The sequence below is a fragment of the Diabrotica virgifera genome, chromosome 2 (assembly GCF_917563875.1).
Source record: "Diabrotica virgifera virgifera chromosome 2, PGI_DIABVI_V3a".
In the NCBI taxonomy this organism is placed as follows: domain Eukaryota; kingdom Metazoa; phylum Arthropoda; class Insecta; order Coleoptera; family Chrysomelidae; genus Diabrotica; species Diabrotica virgifera.
The window spans coordinates 257,700,517-257,717,928 of record NC_065444.1 but is presented as its reverse complement, the minus strand read 5'-3'; the positions used below and the strand labels follow the sequence as shown (position 1 = coordinate 257,717,928).

General features: G+C 33.9%; 1 protein-coding gene across 1 annotated transcript in view; it reads left to right on the top strand.

Annotated features, from left to right (window-relative positions):
* LOC126879857 (homeobox protein Hmx) overlaps nt 1-17,412 on the top strand; it is a 77,854-nt gene that overhangs the window by 32,699 nt on the left and 27,743 nt on the right. The window contains exon 3 of the mRNA XM_050643172.1: nt 8,619-8,767. Within this exon, the coding sequence (XP_050499129.1) occupies nt 8,619-8,767 (149 nt within the window). The remainder of the gene's footprint in view (nt 1-8,618; nt 8,768-17,412) is intronic.

Here is a 17,412-nt window from a genome sequence, read left to right as displayed (position 1 = left end):
ATAGTACAATTTCAACTCTGTGAAGTACATTAGATAGGTATAGTGTCTTTTTATAAAAAAATCATAGTTATTATTATGCATCATAATTATTGTCGTTATTATAGCGACCGTAAATTTTTAATTAAAATTTTAATTGTTGCTAAACTGTTCATTCAATTTCTATAGACTTCTGGAATTATAATACATACGGAAAGGGCTTTTACGTTACCAAGTTATTTAATTATTGATTAACAACTACTTATCTAAAAGTTTAGTTGAAAATTAAAGATTTTGTTGGAAAAACCCGCTTTTTCCGGGGAAAGTTGTCGTCGAAGTAAATCGGAAAAAACACGTCTCTATGCAGAATTTAATTGCGGTGAATTTTTATTTGAGTGTTTTTGGTCTAAAGTTAAAATCTTTGGAGTTATAGAGCAAAAATTGAAAAAAACACGATTTTCGGGCGCCATTGTGTTTATAAAAAAAGTAGCACACTATCTGCGGACTTTGCATATCTATATTATTAATACATACAATAATAAGATTCGATTCCAGCAATAAAATTGCTGGTAAATAACTTTTCCTTGTATTTTGCTAATTAGCCCAGAGTACATATTATAATACAAAGCAACGTCAATCTTCGACAGTTATTAGAGTTATTACATTCTCTCCTATCTCTATTTTTGTATATGGGAGATATATTATAAAAGCGAATATAACAAAAATTCTACAGGAATCATATTTTTGTTTTATTTATTATAAACAATCATGTACTTTTATAAATTGCGGACGTTTTTTAATGTTTTTGTCATATTGATATCTAACATAATAAAATGTTTTCACTCAACAATAAAATAATATAAATAAATGATATAAATATGACCTAACAATATTTGTTTTTGTTCGAGCTTTGTACTTTTGTGTAACTTTCAACTATACGAATATAGTTTTACAATAAAGGTAAATATTTTATAAATTAAATGGTAAAATTTGCAATTCCTGATAATTTATTATTTATTGTATAAATAATAAATAAATGGCATCAATATTTTTTAAAGCATCCGTATTTAGTTGTTTGTGGAACTATTTAAAACATTCACAAAGTTTATAATTACTCTCTCTATCAAGAATAGTATATTACTTTATGAGGCGGAGAAGCATGACTTTTCTTGACGCGCCCGATATTACGCGCCGAACGAAGTGAGGCGCGTAATAGAGGGCAAGTCAAGAAAAGTCGCTTCTTTGCCGAATAAAGTATACTATTTTTTCTCCAAACGTAGCAATTTTCAACCATAAATAGTACAATTCATATGCTATTTTTACTCGAAATTAACTGTGACAACTATCAAAGTCGTCTAGATCAGCGGTTCTCAATCTGTGGTACATGTACCACTGGTGGTACATTTCATTTTTTGAGGTGGTACACAAAACGCAAAAACAGCCAAAATCAGTACCACTATTATAGTTAATTAGATCACCTAGTTAGATATGTATTTCAGTTAGGTGGTACCAAAAATAATAAAAAGTATTTGGTGGTACATGACCCAAAAAGATTGAGAACCGCTGGTCTAGATGTTAGAAATTAAAATAATTAAGTCGTCGGTGGGATAAACCCTCATGATTCGCCAACATCGGGAATGATTGCTGAAAGTTGTGCTCGACCATCAGTATCATCAACAATAACCAATGCGTATCAAGAGTCGGGAACATTTTTGCACGGTTTCAATTTTGAAAATGCCTCATTAACTAATTGTACTTTTAATATTACTATAAATAAAAATGATGTTTAATTGTTGTTAATGACATTTGTATTGTTGCTTTGTGACATGTTTCATATTGTTGCCATGACAACATTTTTCCCTCCGCCGTAAAGAAATGGGAAAAAAACTGCTGCCGGCGGAGACATCAAACTTTGACAGGATCAAGTTAGATAAGTAATGTCATCATTCTTTGACGTTTGAAGAAAAATAATATTTATATACCTACATACATTATAATATATTTTTCCGCAAATCGCCAGGAAATTTTGACATTCCTGTCAAAATTTCTTGAAGAAAAAGTCAGGACTTCCTTACTGTAAGGAAATGTCATTTCCTTACTGTAAGGAAATGATATTTCCGTACAGTTGTTAGTGTTCTATTTATAAGCGTCAAGTTTGACAATTCAACCTCAATACGTTTCCATAGTAACCCAAGTAATTTTATTAGGAATTTCAAAGCACCATTTATTTGGGAATAAAATTATCGCGTTTTTTTTAAATCAATCAATATCTGTCGAATTTTAAACGATTTGCGGAAAAATAGTATGTTTACCTCGTAGGAAAAGCCACATTCCTGGACTCTGTGTTGCTAAGTCTCGGCTTGCGCCTCGACTTAGCAATCTTCACAGTCGTCCAGGAATGTTAAGCTTTTCCTACCCGGTAAACAATGTACTATATATGTACATAAAAGTAAAAAAACAATGATATTACAATGAAAGGCAATCATAAATAATACTCCAGGGAAATAAGGTAAATATATACCATGTTCGGGACACTTGAGCAGATGAGCAGCCAGGTTGCAAATGGGTTTTTTGGGTAGTATATAACTAATACATTATAAATACAAAAATGCCCGTCACAGTTCGGACGAGAATTTTAGTTATTAACAAATAAGTGTCAAAAATGGCAGTTTTTTCGTTTAAATCGCCACAGGTAAAAATAGGGTAATTAAATATCTTATTTATAGTATCCTTTTATAAGATGAGCAAAAGTTTTAAATGGCAATTTTTGAATGTTGGGTCCGATCATTGTTCCTTCAGAAATTTCAAAATAAAACTTAAATTTCGAAAATAAAAAATTCGCTATAACTTTTGCGAAAATGACCTTAAGACTTTCATATTACACGAAAAGTTGAATCAAACAGTCCATATAATGCACAAAAAATTTTAAGACGATTAGTCAATTAGTTTAAATTTTATTCAATTTGTTTATCCCAAAGAGCTTTTTTTGCAATGTTATTGTACAGAAAATAATAATGATATAGCAATTCTGTTGAAACTGCGTGAAAGAAAAATAGTTATGTTTACAAAGTATATAAAAAATCATTAAAAAGCCATTCTTATCATTCCGAAAACATTTTACTAAAGTAGAGTTATTTTTGGCATATAAACAATTTGAATAACTTTGTTAATATTTAATTTAGACTAAAACTACTTCGGGATTTGAAAAGCTGGTAAGTATTTTTACACAAATTTTCAAAAAAAACTTTTTGCCTAGGTTAATTACAGTCAAAGTTAGCCACTTTTTTATTTAATTCACAGTTACTTTGTTTATAACAATAAAGCAACCTTACTAGCGCCACTTTGAAGTTCAAGGTAAATAATTTATGTGTAAAAGTTTGAAAAAACTTTGAACTTCAACAAAGTGGTTAATAAAGCTTTAAAAATGACGTCCTAACGGAATCGATTCGTGGTCGGTGGAGGGGAATTATTAAAATCCGTGCACTTAAAAAATAAAATTCATTCTTCAAAAATTATTTTCGTTTTCCTTCTATATTTTCTTGCGTTATAAATTTTGAAGTAATGCGTATTTATGTCCTCTCATCAGGTGACCCAGATATTCGAGTTTTCTTTGTTTTATCGTTAACAAAATTTTTGGTCTTTTCCTATCATTCGTATTACTTCAAGATTGTGATTCTTTCAACCTAACTTATCTTCAGCATTCGACGGTAGCACCACATCTCGAAACAACAATGGTATTACGATGGATCTAAGCACAGAGTACAGAGCACACCACGGGGTAACCTTTAAGACCAGCTGAAGGAATTCTAAGGTAAAAACGACCCGGTTTTTAGAAGATCGTCTCTCTCTCTCTGTCTCTTTCTCTTTATCTCTGTTTTTCTTCTATGGCGCTACATCCAGTCGGGCAGGGCCTTTCCCAGCATCCGCCTACTTTTCGGTCCAAATAAATTTTTGAACTCTGGGAGAACTCAAAAACGCCGATTTAATAGCAGCGTATAATTTAAAATGCGTAAGAGTCTAAATTTTGTTGTTATTTAAAATTTTCCAAACAAGTAATTGGACTTCGTAAGTCCTAGGTTTTCACTTCACCCAAAATAATCTAAAGTAGAACCGGAAGTCGATATTTGAACGCTTCGTGTAACTTTGCGTCGATCGATATAATATTTTACTAATTTTGAGTCATTTTAACTAAACTTTGGGTCATCATTGTTTAAACAGAAATGACTTCAAAACAGGAATTAAAGATTACAACTCAACTTTTCAATACGCTACGATTGATGTGCTACATGTACTATTTCTGCGACTATACCGGCACTTCTGGTTAGACCTTTTTAAGCGGAAATGATATAAAAACCAAAACCAAAATTTTTTCTTATCTTGCTAAGGCACGTCGAATGATATATCGCTTATACTATTTCGGTGACTTTAGAACAGTTCATACGGTTGAACTCTAAAACCGAAAATCCGATGTCAAATTTCTCATCTTTAATACCATCCTTGGGTTATAAGCTTTCATTCGACACCCCATTTGTCATTCTACCTGGTATAATGACGGAGGAGTTATATCCGCGGTCGGACAGACCGACGGACAGACAGTCTAGATCAAAGTTATCACCTTTAGTACCATCCTTGGATTATAAGCTTTCATTTGACACCTCATTTGTCATTCTACCTGGTATAATGACGGAGGAGTTATATTCGCGGTCGGACAGACCGACGGACAGACAGTCTAGATCAAAGCTATCACCTTTAGTACCATCCTTGGATTATAAGCTTTCATTTGACACCTCATTTGTCATTCTACCTGGTATAATGACGGAGAAGTTATATTCGCGGTCGGACAGACCGACGGACAGACAGCCTAGATCAAAATTATCACCTTTAGTACCATACTTGGATTATATGCTTTCATTTGACACTTCTTTTGTCATTCTACTTGGTATAATGACAAAGGAGTTATATTCGCGGTCGGACGGACCGACCGACGTACAGACAGCCTAGGTCAAATATCTGACCTTTAGTACCATCCTTGGATTATAAGCTTTCATTTTACACCTCATTTGTCATTCTACCTGGTGTAATGACGGAGAAGTTATATTCGCGGTCGGACAGACCGACGGACAGACAGTCTAGATCAAAGTTATCACCTTTAGTACCATACTTGGATTATATGCTTTCATTTGACACTTCTTTTGTCATTCTACTTGGTATAATGACAAAGGAGTTATATTCGCGGTCGGACGGACCGACCGACGTACAGACAGCCTAGGTCAAACATCTGACCTTTAGTACCATCCTTGGATTATAAGCTTTCATTTTACACCTCATTTGTCATTCTACCTGGTATAATGACGGAGAAGTTATATTCGCGGTCGGACAGACCGACGGACAGACAGTCTAGATCAAAGTTATCACCTTTAGTACCATCCTTGGATTATAAGCTTTCATTTGACACCTCATTTGTCATTCTACTTGGTATAATGACGGAGAAGTTATATTCGCGGTCGGACAGACCGACGAACAGACAGCCTAGGTCAAATATCTCACCTTTATTACCATCCTTGGATTATAAGCTTTCATTTGACCCCTCATTTGTCATTCTACCTCGTATAATGACGGAGGAGTTATATTCGCGGTCGGACAGACCGACGGACAGACAGCCTAGGTCAAATATCTCACCTTTAGTACCATCCTTGGATTATAAGCTTTCATTTGACACCTCATTTGTCATTCTACCTGGTATAATGACGGAGGAGTTATATTCGCGGTCGGACAGACTGACGGACAGACAGCCTAGGTCAAATATCTCACCTTTAGTACCAACCTTGGATTATAAGCTTTCATTTCACACCTCATTTGTCATTCTACCTGATATAATGCGGAGGAGTTATATTCGCGGTCGGACAGACCGACGGACAGACAGCCTAGGTCAAATATCTCACCTTTAGTACCATCCTTGGATTATAAGCTTTCATTTGACACCTCATTTGTCATTCTAGCTGGTATATTGACGGAGGAGTTGTGATTACAGACAGACGGACAGACGGACGTGGATAATTCAAAGTTTTCACATTTTTTCAAAATTGGGTGAAAACAATAAAACTTAGTTTTGGATTAGTATGCCTGTATATGTATATTGTAAAACATTTTATATATGTAAGTATGCCTATATATTGTAAAATAATTCCTTATGTTATTAAATGTGCCACGCTAAAAAAGTAAATCGATATCATTTAGCGTTCTTCTCTCTCTCGGAGCATTTTCGTAGCTGCTCCAGAGCGTCGTCGGCGTCGCCTCGGTCGGCACCGTCATATTTCAATACAAATATTCCCTCGTGGCAATCTATACTAACTTAGTCTATCTCCCATTAAATTTGCATCAAGTTAAGTGTTCCTCTTCAGAAGAGAACTCCTTGAGCGGAAGAAAACTTCAAGACTTCCGACGGAGTATTCCCTAAGAAGCTTAGTCAGCCTCGTTTAAGTGCCTCGATATTGCTACATGATCAGTAAACAACTTTGAAGTGAAAAGTATAGCCAACAAGTACTCTGAATATTACGGATAGAGTTAAACGGAAGTATGTTCCTTTTTGCTTCGTCGTAAATGGGCTTAACGATTTATTGAAAGAGCTGCATTAAACTTCTTTCCTATTTATAATACTTCATAAATGGAAAACAAAACACGTTAAAGCAATTTACTTTAAATACATAGTTTAAAAATCTTTTATATTAATTTTATGTTTAATTGTTCTAATTAAGTTAATTTTTCAACTAATTAATTCGTTAATTACTTGATTTTTTTGGCCCTCTCCAATAGTTTGGATTCGTTTCGTTTCTTGCTTCGATTTTAACTATACTGTTGCAAAAAGGAATCCAAAGAACTGAAGAGCTAAAGATATCTTACGCCGGAAAACAAATTGCGGTTATAACCTAAATCCGGGCCTTCTACAATTAACAATATCGTTCAGCCCCTGGAAATTTTATTTAGCTACGTCATGACCTACTTATTCCCAAATTTTGGTGCACTATCTCAATCATGAGCATCACAAAAAAATAATAATAAAAACTGCGATTTTGACCCTTTATAACTACCCTCTTCCCCCACTCTGGTTTCCGCCTCTGGGGATTTGACTTAGTTATGTCATGGTCTACTTATTTTTAAATTTTGATGCACTATCTCAATTACGAACCTCACAAAAAACCCCTTATAATTTTTATATTCACCCCTACTCCCACCCCTTTGTCGGCTACTCAGCGTTCCGCCCCAGGAGATTTTACTTAGTTACGTCATGACCTACTCATTCCAAAATTTTGGTGCACTATCTTGATCATGAGCATCACAAAAAAAAATAATAAAAACCGCGAATTTGGCCCCTTATAACTACCCTTGTCCCCCACTCTGGTTTCCGCCTCTGGGGATTTTACTTAGTTATGCCATGGTCTACTTATTCTCAAATTTTGGTGCACTCTCTCGATTAGGAACGTCACAAAAAACCCCTTTATAATTTTTATACTCACCCCTGCCCCCACCCCTTTGCCGTCCACGCAGCTTTCCGCCCCTGGAGATTTTACTTAGTTACTTCATGATCTACTTATTCCCAAATTTTGGTGCACTACCTCTGTCATGAGCGTCACAAAAAAATAATAAAAACCGTAACTTTGACCCCTTATAACTACCCTCGTCCCCCACTCTGGTTTCCGCTCGTTGGGAAAAGTCATGTACACAACTAATTCAACATATCCCCGTATAGTTTTTCCATATTACTTATCACGAGCAAAATCTGCTTCTATCTCTTCGACTATAACCTTACAATCCTTAACATAACTACACAGTTATCTCATAACTTGAGGTTTAACGTCGCGTTATAAGTGACAGTTGATATATCAGATAACTCAAGAACTGTCAAGAAATAACGCAAGTAGTTAAGTTAAATATGATACATCACACCAATTCGAGGATTATAACTTAATTACAGGATAACTTTACGTTATATATATTTAACGTGAGTGATTCATCACAGGGCTGAATGTTTCAAATATGATGTGCAAAATAATTTTGAATTCGATTCCGCTAATGAGCTTAAATTTCTCCTGCATAATCATTATTGTCCAGTTATGGTCTAATTATCTTAACTGTACTAATATCCGTCGACTGATTCAGAATAATTAATGGAATGTTAAAACATCTTATTGTTAGCGGCTTCTGGAATGTCTTAAACATATCGCATTTTATTGATAAAATGCGCATTCACACCGATTTGCGTTTCGACTATACTACGAATTATTACTCAGGGTTGGATTAAAGAGTAGTTTTTAGATTTTAGGTGGGGAATTTAGAATTTGATACAGTAAAAATCTAATAAGTATTACTTTTTGCATGTGAAAAAAACAATGAATACAGGTCACTGAGGAGGTTGAAGATAAAGATATACCACATTTATTGGCTTTGACAGTTTTTATAACCGAGTTTTTGTCGATTTTGGTCATTTTTTTTGGATCCTAACTTTAAAACCAACTCGAAATTGGTTTCTTTTGTTTATTGGATTCTTTTCTTGCTTATTAATTTGTAAGATTTATAGGTTTATACTTATAATAAGGAATTTTGGAATTTCAAATGATAGTAATATATTTTGTTTTTCTTTTTAGGTTAGGATTGATGTCCCATTTTGGTGCATTGGCGGCGGCTAGTAGCAGATACGCAGCTTTATGCGGAAATCCTACAGATCCCAGGACGCTTCCTTGGTACTGGGGCCGAATACCCTCCCAAGTCCCCAAAGAGCAACCTAGTCCAACAGGTGAGTGTGTTAGAATACAATTTTATTTTTGAACCATAGGGAATAAGGAAGAAGGAAGTCCAATATTCCATTTTTTGGTCTAGTCAGTATTTAATTAGAAACGAAATTTAACTAGAAGAATGTTTGTGTACATCCATAATTGCCAATAGCTCTTTTCCGCCAAACCGTAGCCAAACAATATTTCTTTCTCCTTTCTCTAATAGTAAGAAGTATCGATCAAAAAAATTAAAGATCTTTTTATATTACAAACTATCTACACTCCATGACAGTTAAAGACTATAAAATTATTTTTATAATATAAATAATAACTATAAAAAAGCCAGGAAATTGCACTGTTTTGGGTTTTTGAAATATTTTGAATTTATCAAAAATCGACTATTATTCCCAAAGTAGTTAAATAACGCCAAAATGGTAACATAGGTCGAATGTATGCTCAATGTATCCTAGAATTCAACAGGAAATTGAAAAATGCAATGCAAATCAAATAACAAAGTTGGGGACTATTGCCGGTATGCAGTGGCGGCTCGTGGTAATTTAAGGAGGGTGTTCAATTAAAGAATGTAATTATACGAACGGTGAATACGCGCCGCAGGCGAAAAATTTTTGGGGCCTCGCCAAAAGATGTTCTGTAAAATGAAACCTATCTTTGACCCGATTAGTCAGGATGTCACACACTTTTTTTGTTTTGTGCAGAATATGATACCTACTGAATGATGGCGCTTCTTCGGTGGTGAAGGTGGAGGCAGAAGTTACGAATAATGAAATGGCTTTGTCAAAACTGTTTAAAAATCCGTTTATTTTAACGGTATCCAAAGACCGAGATTGAAATTATATTTTTATTCTTTGAAAATACTAAACATGGAAAACAAAATAAAGAATGTAGTTAATCACACCCACATAATCACTAAGTTTTTCTATATTGTTTAACTTTAAAACAATGTTTAAACTTTTTGTTTCTTATTGCACATTCTTGTACCAAGTTTATCTCCGGCCAAGTTAGTCCATTCTTTTTATAAGAAGTAGATTTTCAAAACTATTTGCATTTTCTTTTATAAACTTCACTGAATAAGGGCTCCACCATCCTAAAAAAACTACCTACCAATATTGTATTTAATAAAATCCCACAACAGAAAATGCCAAACTGTGAATCGAAACGCTTCGCCCCGGTCTCTGTGTGCAGTGCACAAATTGTCAATGTTTTAAGATAGGAGAATCCCTGGTTCACGGATTTAAGAGCTCTCGTTCTTCTATAGGGTTACTGTATAGTAGCTGGGTTCAATTTGAATTCTGCACTTACCACGTGCATCTAGCGTAGCGGTGTTGTGCAAACAAATTATGTGATTAATAAATACAGTTATATTTTAATGATACTATGATATTTATGAGATTTAAGAAAAAATATTTTAATGATATTTAGAAGATTTTTAAAAATATGTATTTTAATGAAATTTGATTGGGTGTTCACTGCACAAGTGAACCAATGGAGAAACCGCCCCTGCCGGTATGAGTATTTTCATTTCCGGTATAACCGAAAATGTCTTACAAATCACCAGAGAGAATATAATAAGAACTGAGGAAAAATGGAACAGAAAAGAATTAAAAAGATAATTGATCTTTAGTAATTACTAGCTGACCCTGCAGACTTCGTACTGCCTCAGTAGATAAAAAAAGCTAAACTTTTAAAGCAAGATACCAGGGTTCCTCAAAATTTTTTTGACCTTTATACTGTATTCGAACAAGAGTAAGTTGGTTCATGTTAGAGGTAGAACTGTAGAACGATAGAGAGTATACATATAATCCAAAATCGAGAGAATAATAAAAGATTTATAAAACATTAAGGAATTTTGTAGATCCTCGCCCCAGCTCCGCTTGGAGAGCTCTGTTTCATCAATATTATTTTTGACGATTACAGGTTGACTGTAGGTATGTTGCAGCTACTTGAATTTTTAAGTAAAGCAATTTAATTTAACTTAACCTGAGATAGTAGGGGAGCAAAGTATTTCATTTTTAATTTAATTTTCCATTTCCAACAATCGTTTTTTTTTTAGATTATAGCTCCATCTATCCATAATTCGAAAAAATGTTTCGAATAAAAGTTACTTATTTTTACGTAAGGAATCCAAATCTACAATAAAAAATGGGGCTCCTATATAAGATTCTAAAGTAACTCCCCACCCCACTTCCGTGGGGGGTCGCGTTGTTGCCATTCGACAGATTTTTTAAAAATATTGAATAAGTGTATTTTACAGTTTTTCGATTCGATTCGTAATTTGATTTTGATTGGGATTCGTATTTAAAATATTAAATTTACCCCCCACCCCTCTCCGTGGAAAGTCATGTTTGGTATCATTCGATAGATTTTTAAAAAATATTGAGCACATATTTTTTAGTTTTTCGATCTGTCATTCATTTCGCGATATATTCGCTTTTTTCTTGTAAAACTTTGGGACTCACCCATTTCCTTAAGCCCGGTTCAAATCGCCAGATTTTTTAAATATACACTCTCTTGCATTTACTTATCTTAATCTGACAATTTCGAGTTTTTTAAGGATAGATTTTTTTTCGGGCCCCCTTAACGAACTCCCCTGTTTTAAGAGCCAATATATGGTATAGGTACATCTGCAGGGTACCAGGTTTCTCCCCATATGAGATAATCTGACGCGCTCGAATAATTGCAAAAATCCCCGCTTGGGCTCCTCTACCAAGAGACTTGTACACCCATTAAAATTACGTTCAGGTGTTACAATGCATTGGAGCGAGGTGTATTAATTCGTGTAAAAACAGGAATCACTCCACCGCGCTTTAATGCTCCGGACCCTCCCTTGTCACTCTATAGCATTCTGATGCGCGATAGGGGCACTCTTACCAGCCAAATGCTCTTTATGTGGGAGTCCTTGGTACAAGAACTCAAACATGGTTCCCTAACGGATCAATGTAGACTAGCGTGAGTGTGGGGCGCTTTATTCCTGCTATCTTCTTTACTTAAATATTTACTCAAATTCAAAGACATTATATATCGAAACCACGCCTCTTAATTATTTTCGCTGTACAGGTGTTAGGTAAAAACTAAAAACCTTATCTTGTAAAAGGTATATTTAAAATCCCTAAAAAGGGCTGTATCACAACAAAACGTTTCCAGAATCAATATTCCATCATCAGTGTTACCACAGATTTATATGCTTTAAGACTTTAAGCCACCAAAATGTACGGGTAAAAACCCTTAAATTGATATTAAACAGTTGGGGTTTACGTTATATAATCTGATTTTAAAGGATGTTAAAAATATTTCCAGATTAACCCCTGGCATCACATGACATCAACCATATTGGTTGGGAAATTGTAGGTAGAACCTTACATGGCAGAGTTTAGGTGACAACTTTTTTCCTTGTGATATTTTTTTCTTTTTTTGAGTTGTCATCTAAACTCTGCCATGTAAGGTTCTACCTACAATTTCCCAACCAAGATGGTTGATGTCATGTGATGCCAGGGGTTAATCTGGAAATATTTCTCACATCCTTTAAAATCGGATAATAGAATGTAAGCCCAACTGTTTAATATCAATTTAAGGGTTTTTACCCGTACATTTTGGTGGCTTAAAGTCTTAAAGCATGTAAACCTGTGATAACACTAATAATGGAATATGATTCCGAAAACGTTTTGTTGTGATACAGCCCCTTTTAGGGATTTTAAATATACGTTTTACAAGATAAGGTTTTTATTTTTTGTGATTTATGGTTTATGGTATACAGCCAGTACAGGAATTTTTTCCTTGTGATATTTTTAGGTAAAAACAATCAGTCTCTAAACTTAATTGCTAAACCTCGTATTCATATTTGTTAACTTGGCAAACAGAACATTCCTGGCAGAGCCCAAAACAGTTTTGTTGTATCGATTTCGGCCTTTCTTTTCCTACATAAAAAAAGTTTAATTGCAGTTGGAACTTTTAAAAAATATAGTTTGAATTCGTTTATTTTATACGTTATCTACTTTTTCGTGAAAAGTAACTTTCGATTCTTACTCAAAAGAAACAACTTCCAGAATAAACTGTTCTCGACAATATGCAAGGCTTCCCAGCGACTGTGACGCGACGCGCAATGCAGTGACATTAATTTCGTCGTCTTAAGTTTCCAGCAGATTTTCCTTCAAATTATCGACTCGTGTTATTATGTCAACAATCTCAAGTGGCAACTTCCCGACTTGACAGATTTACCAGCATATTCGAAGATATTTAAAACGGCACCAAAATGGTTTCCCGAAGCCCTACTAGACGAAAAGTTTAAGTCTAATCGAGAAAAGCCCTTCGAGCCAGGGTCGGGTAGGATTACTTTTTATTGGGGTAGTGAAGAAACAGTTGAGATATAAAAATATATTTGTTAGAATTTGAATTGGAACAGCTTGGAATTTTACTTTTATGTCCAAGTTTCGGCCTTTTATATAATGAAAGATTTAATTACTTTTCTTTTACCTCACTAGAGCTAGTAAGATATGACAAATCTGGTTTCCCGAGGGTATAATAAGTAATTTTGTTTGTTAAACCTAACCTAAATCTGTGTTGCAATTTGATTTACATACAGGGTGTCCCGAAAAGATTGGTCATAAATTATACCGCAGATTCTGGGGTCAAAAATAAATCGATTGAACCTCACTTACCTATATACAATAGTGCACACAAAAAAAGTTACAGCCCTTTGAAGTTACAAAATGAAAATCGATTTTTTTTCATATATCGAGAACTCTTAGAATTTTTTTTTTGAAAATGGACATGTGGCATTCTTATGACAGCAACATCTTGAATAAAAATTAAAGTGAAATTTGTGCACCCCTTAAAAATTTTGTGGGGGTCTTGTTCCCTTAAACCCCCCCAAACTTTTGTGTACGTTCCAAATAAATTATTATTGTGGCACCATTAGTGAAACACAATGTTTTAAAAACTTTTTTTGTCTCCTAGTACTTTTTCGATAAGCCACTGTTTATCGAGATATTTTGAATATTTGTCGAATCCACCACGTATTTGTATATGGTTAATAAGTACGATTATAGAGACCTGTTAATAATCTGAAAATTTATTTATAATTTACATTTTTAGGTATATTTTGAAAAAGAAGCCACATCTCGATAAAAGGTGACTTATCAAAAAAAGACTAAGAGGCAAAAAAGTTTTAAAAACACTGTGTTTAACTAATGGTACCAAAATAATAGTTTAATTGGAACGTACACAAACAGTTGGGGGGTTTAAAGGAATAAAACCCCATAAAATTTTTATGTAAAATATATTAAAAAATAAGCCGCATCTCGATAAAAATTGGCTTATCAAAAAAATACTAGAAGGAAAAAAGTTCTAAAAATGTTGTGTTTATCTAATGGTACCACAATAATGAATTAATTGGAACGTACACAAAAGTTTGGGGGGGTTTAAGGGAACAAAACCCCTATAAAATTTTTATGGGGTGGACAAATTTCACTATAATTTTGTTTTAAGATGTTCCTGCCATGAGAATGATACATGTCCATTTTCAATAAAAAATCTCTAATAGTTTTCGATCTATTGAAAAAAATCGATTTTCATTTTGTAATTTCAAAGAGCTGTAACTTTTTTTATGAGCACATTTGTACTAAGGTAAGTTAGGTTTAATCGAACTATTTTTGGTCGCAGAATATGTGGTATAATTTATGACCATTCTTTTCGGGACACCCTGTATAATTAAGTATTTACGTGTGTATTGGCTGAATTGGCAATATCACACAAGCTAATTAGACCCATTAAAGCCACAATGGATGAAACTCAGGCATTTGTATGAATACAAAACCACCGGACAGACTTTTTCCAAATCTCGCAGGGACTGAAGCAGGGAGATGGGCTGGCCCCAACATTCTTTAACGTGGCACTGGAGTTATGCAAATGCAAACTGGACGGGGAAACCTATGTACTGACCAACAGAATGGTTTAACTGGCCACTTTATGCCGATGATATGAATATTATGAGTAGAACATCAACAGGAGCGCAGGAAACATACGCAGAGTTAAAAATGCAAACGAAAAGGCTAGGTCTAGAAATTAACACAGTAAAAACAAAAATAATGATATAGACGAGAAGAAATATAAAAAAAACAGTAAATCCTGTATAAAAGGTACATTTAAAAAACCCTCAAAAGCTATTCTTCAATCTTCTCTTCTATGCTATTGCATACAAGAGAAGATTGCTAGTCTTCCCTGCTATTGCTCTTAGTGTCTTCATTTCGGCTGTTCGTAGCATGCTTTTGATTTTATTGGTGTCTTCTCTTGATTTAATACCATAGGTCATAACAGGTCTAATGCAAGTTTTATAAATTCTAACGTTGCTGTCCATTCTAATATATGGGTTATTCCAGACCACATCTCTCAAACATCCGGACAAGACAGCGGCCTTGTTAATTTGTCCTCTTAGGTCTCTGGCTGGGTCATGATAACTTGATAACTCTACACCTAGATATTTGAACTGGCTTAGCTGTTCTATGGGTTTCCCCTCTACCATGAGCTTGCATCTAATTGGGTCTTTTGCAATGGTAATGCAATTTGTTTTCTGCGTGGATATGTTCATGTTGAGTTGTCGACATGCTTGATAGAATCGATAAAGTTGTCTTTGTAGGCCATCCTTTTCCTCTGCAATCAGGGCTGCACCATCCGCATAGCACACTATACTGATTCTACTGTGACCGAGTCTGTATCCTAGTTGTAGCGATTCCACGTCTTCTATTATTATTTCATCCATTAGCATATTGAATAGAAATGGACTGAGGCTGTTTCCCTGCCTGATTCCTCTTGGTATTGGTATGTTGGCCGTAGTGATGTCGTTTGTTTTAATTTTTGTCGTGTTGTTATTGTTCATTTGTTTTATGACTATGTCAGAACCAGAACCACAGTTACAAGTACTTATTTCTATTTTTATCAACTATCTTAATGAATACCATGAAAAAGCAGAATTACTTATATAAAGAAAGAAGAAGGAGAAAGCTTGATTAGAATTAATTTTTTATGATATTGAGTTAACCTTTTCGTTTACCGTGTCCTCAGTCCTACCATATAGGTTGTCCTATTATATTCTATAATTGTTTGTATGTAGTTCTACCATTGTACGTGTTTTTACCATTGTAAAAATTTTACAATTACAATTTTTTACAAATACTTAAATTGTTGAAAAATAGGTTTCTATAATAATTATTACTTATGACTGGTGTATACAGTGCCAATTCTTTTGAATTGTTCATCTCTGTATAAGTAAAGAAAAAATTGTTTTGTAACATACAATATATTACTTACCAAATAAAATGCTTTAGTTTTTGTTCTTTGTCAGTATTTTAAAAAAATTATCTAATATTTTACTCCATCGGCTCACCATGTCATCAAATGAGGTCATATCTTGCATTGACCAAACTGTGCATTTTCAAGATGTAAAACTAATATCAAAAATTTGCAAAAAATTATTCTCGCTCGCTATGTTGCAAATTTCAGATATTTAGCTTGAAGAAATTTAATTCGTGAACGAAAGTGTTAAATTAAAAATCACACCATTTGTATAAGATTTTTCAACAATGTTTTAGCCTAGTAAAAGCCTTTAGTAAAATAAAAGTTTTTCATTTCATATCATGTCGTGTCATATATCTATTAATGGGGCTCATATTTTGAAAACAAATAAATAACGATTTTTACAACCCACATAACTATGTCAAGTAACTAAATAGCATGAATAATACAAATGTTTAGTACAATACGTCAAATTATAATGTGTAAACTTTACCCTTTCAGTATAAATATACTTCCACTCGTGATTGTTTTTTATTTTAAATTAAAAAGTCTGTTTATCAGTAGATATATTTATGTATTGCAAAATTAGAAAAAAAAACAAATAAATGCAAATTATTACTTTTACATCTATACCTTATCTAAAAGTTAAATCTTCAAACATTTTCTTTCTTCACCAAAAAATACCCATGGATCGATTTTTTTGCACCTGAGTGTAGTACAAAATCATTTCATGCCAATTTCATCTAAGAAAGAGAGCGAGATCAACCTATTAGAATAGATAACATTCAGGTCCCTGTTGCAGATTCTGCAAAATTTTTGGGGTGACATTTGGATAAGAGACTGCGTTGTAAAGTATACATTAAAAAAAAGAGAGAAAAACTCAACATAAAATTTAGAGAGATGAATTGGATACTCGGAATAAATTCTAAACTGTCCATTGATCACTGCTGGTTTAAAAACAAAGGGTGTTCAGGAACTCATTTCCCCGTGTGGAGCACGGACCATTCAAAAAGAATATCACCACAGTTTCTCCTGCTTATCGTAGCAGGTGACTAAAGAGAGAAGCAAGTCAGAGACTATTTCTTGTCAGGATGCGATTGATTAGAGCTTCACGATATTCGATAAAAATATCGATATTGTATTGATATCGTATCGAAAATCAATACGATACCGATACAATACATACCTTAGCAATATTAATGTCAATACGATACTCATTCTTTGAAATCAATACAATACAATACAATACAATACGTGAATGCTACATAAGGCCTATTATTATACAGTTAAAATATAAGAGGTATAAGACGCACAAGTGCGTATGCTTTCCATTAATGCGAGAGAGAAGGATGATGAACCCAAT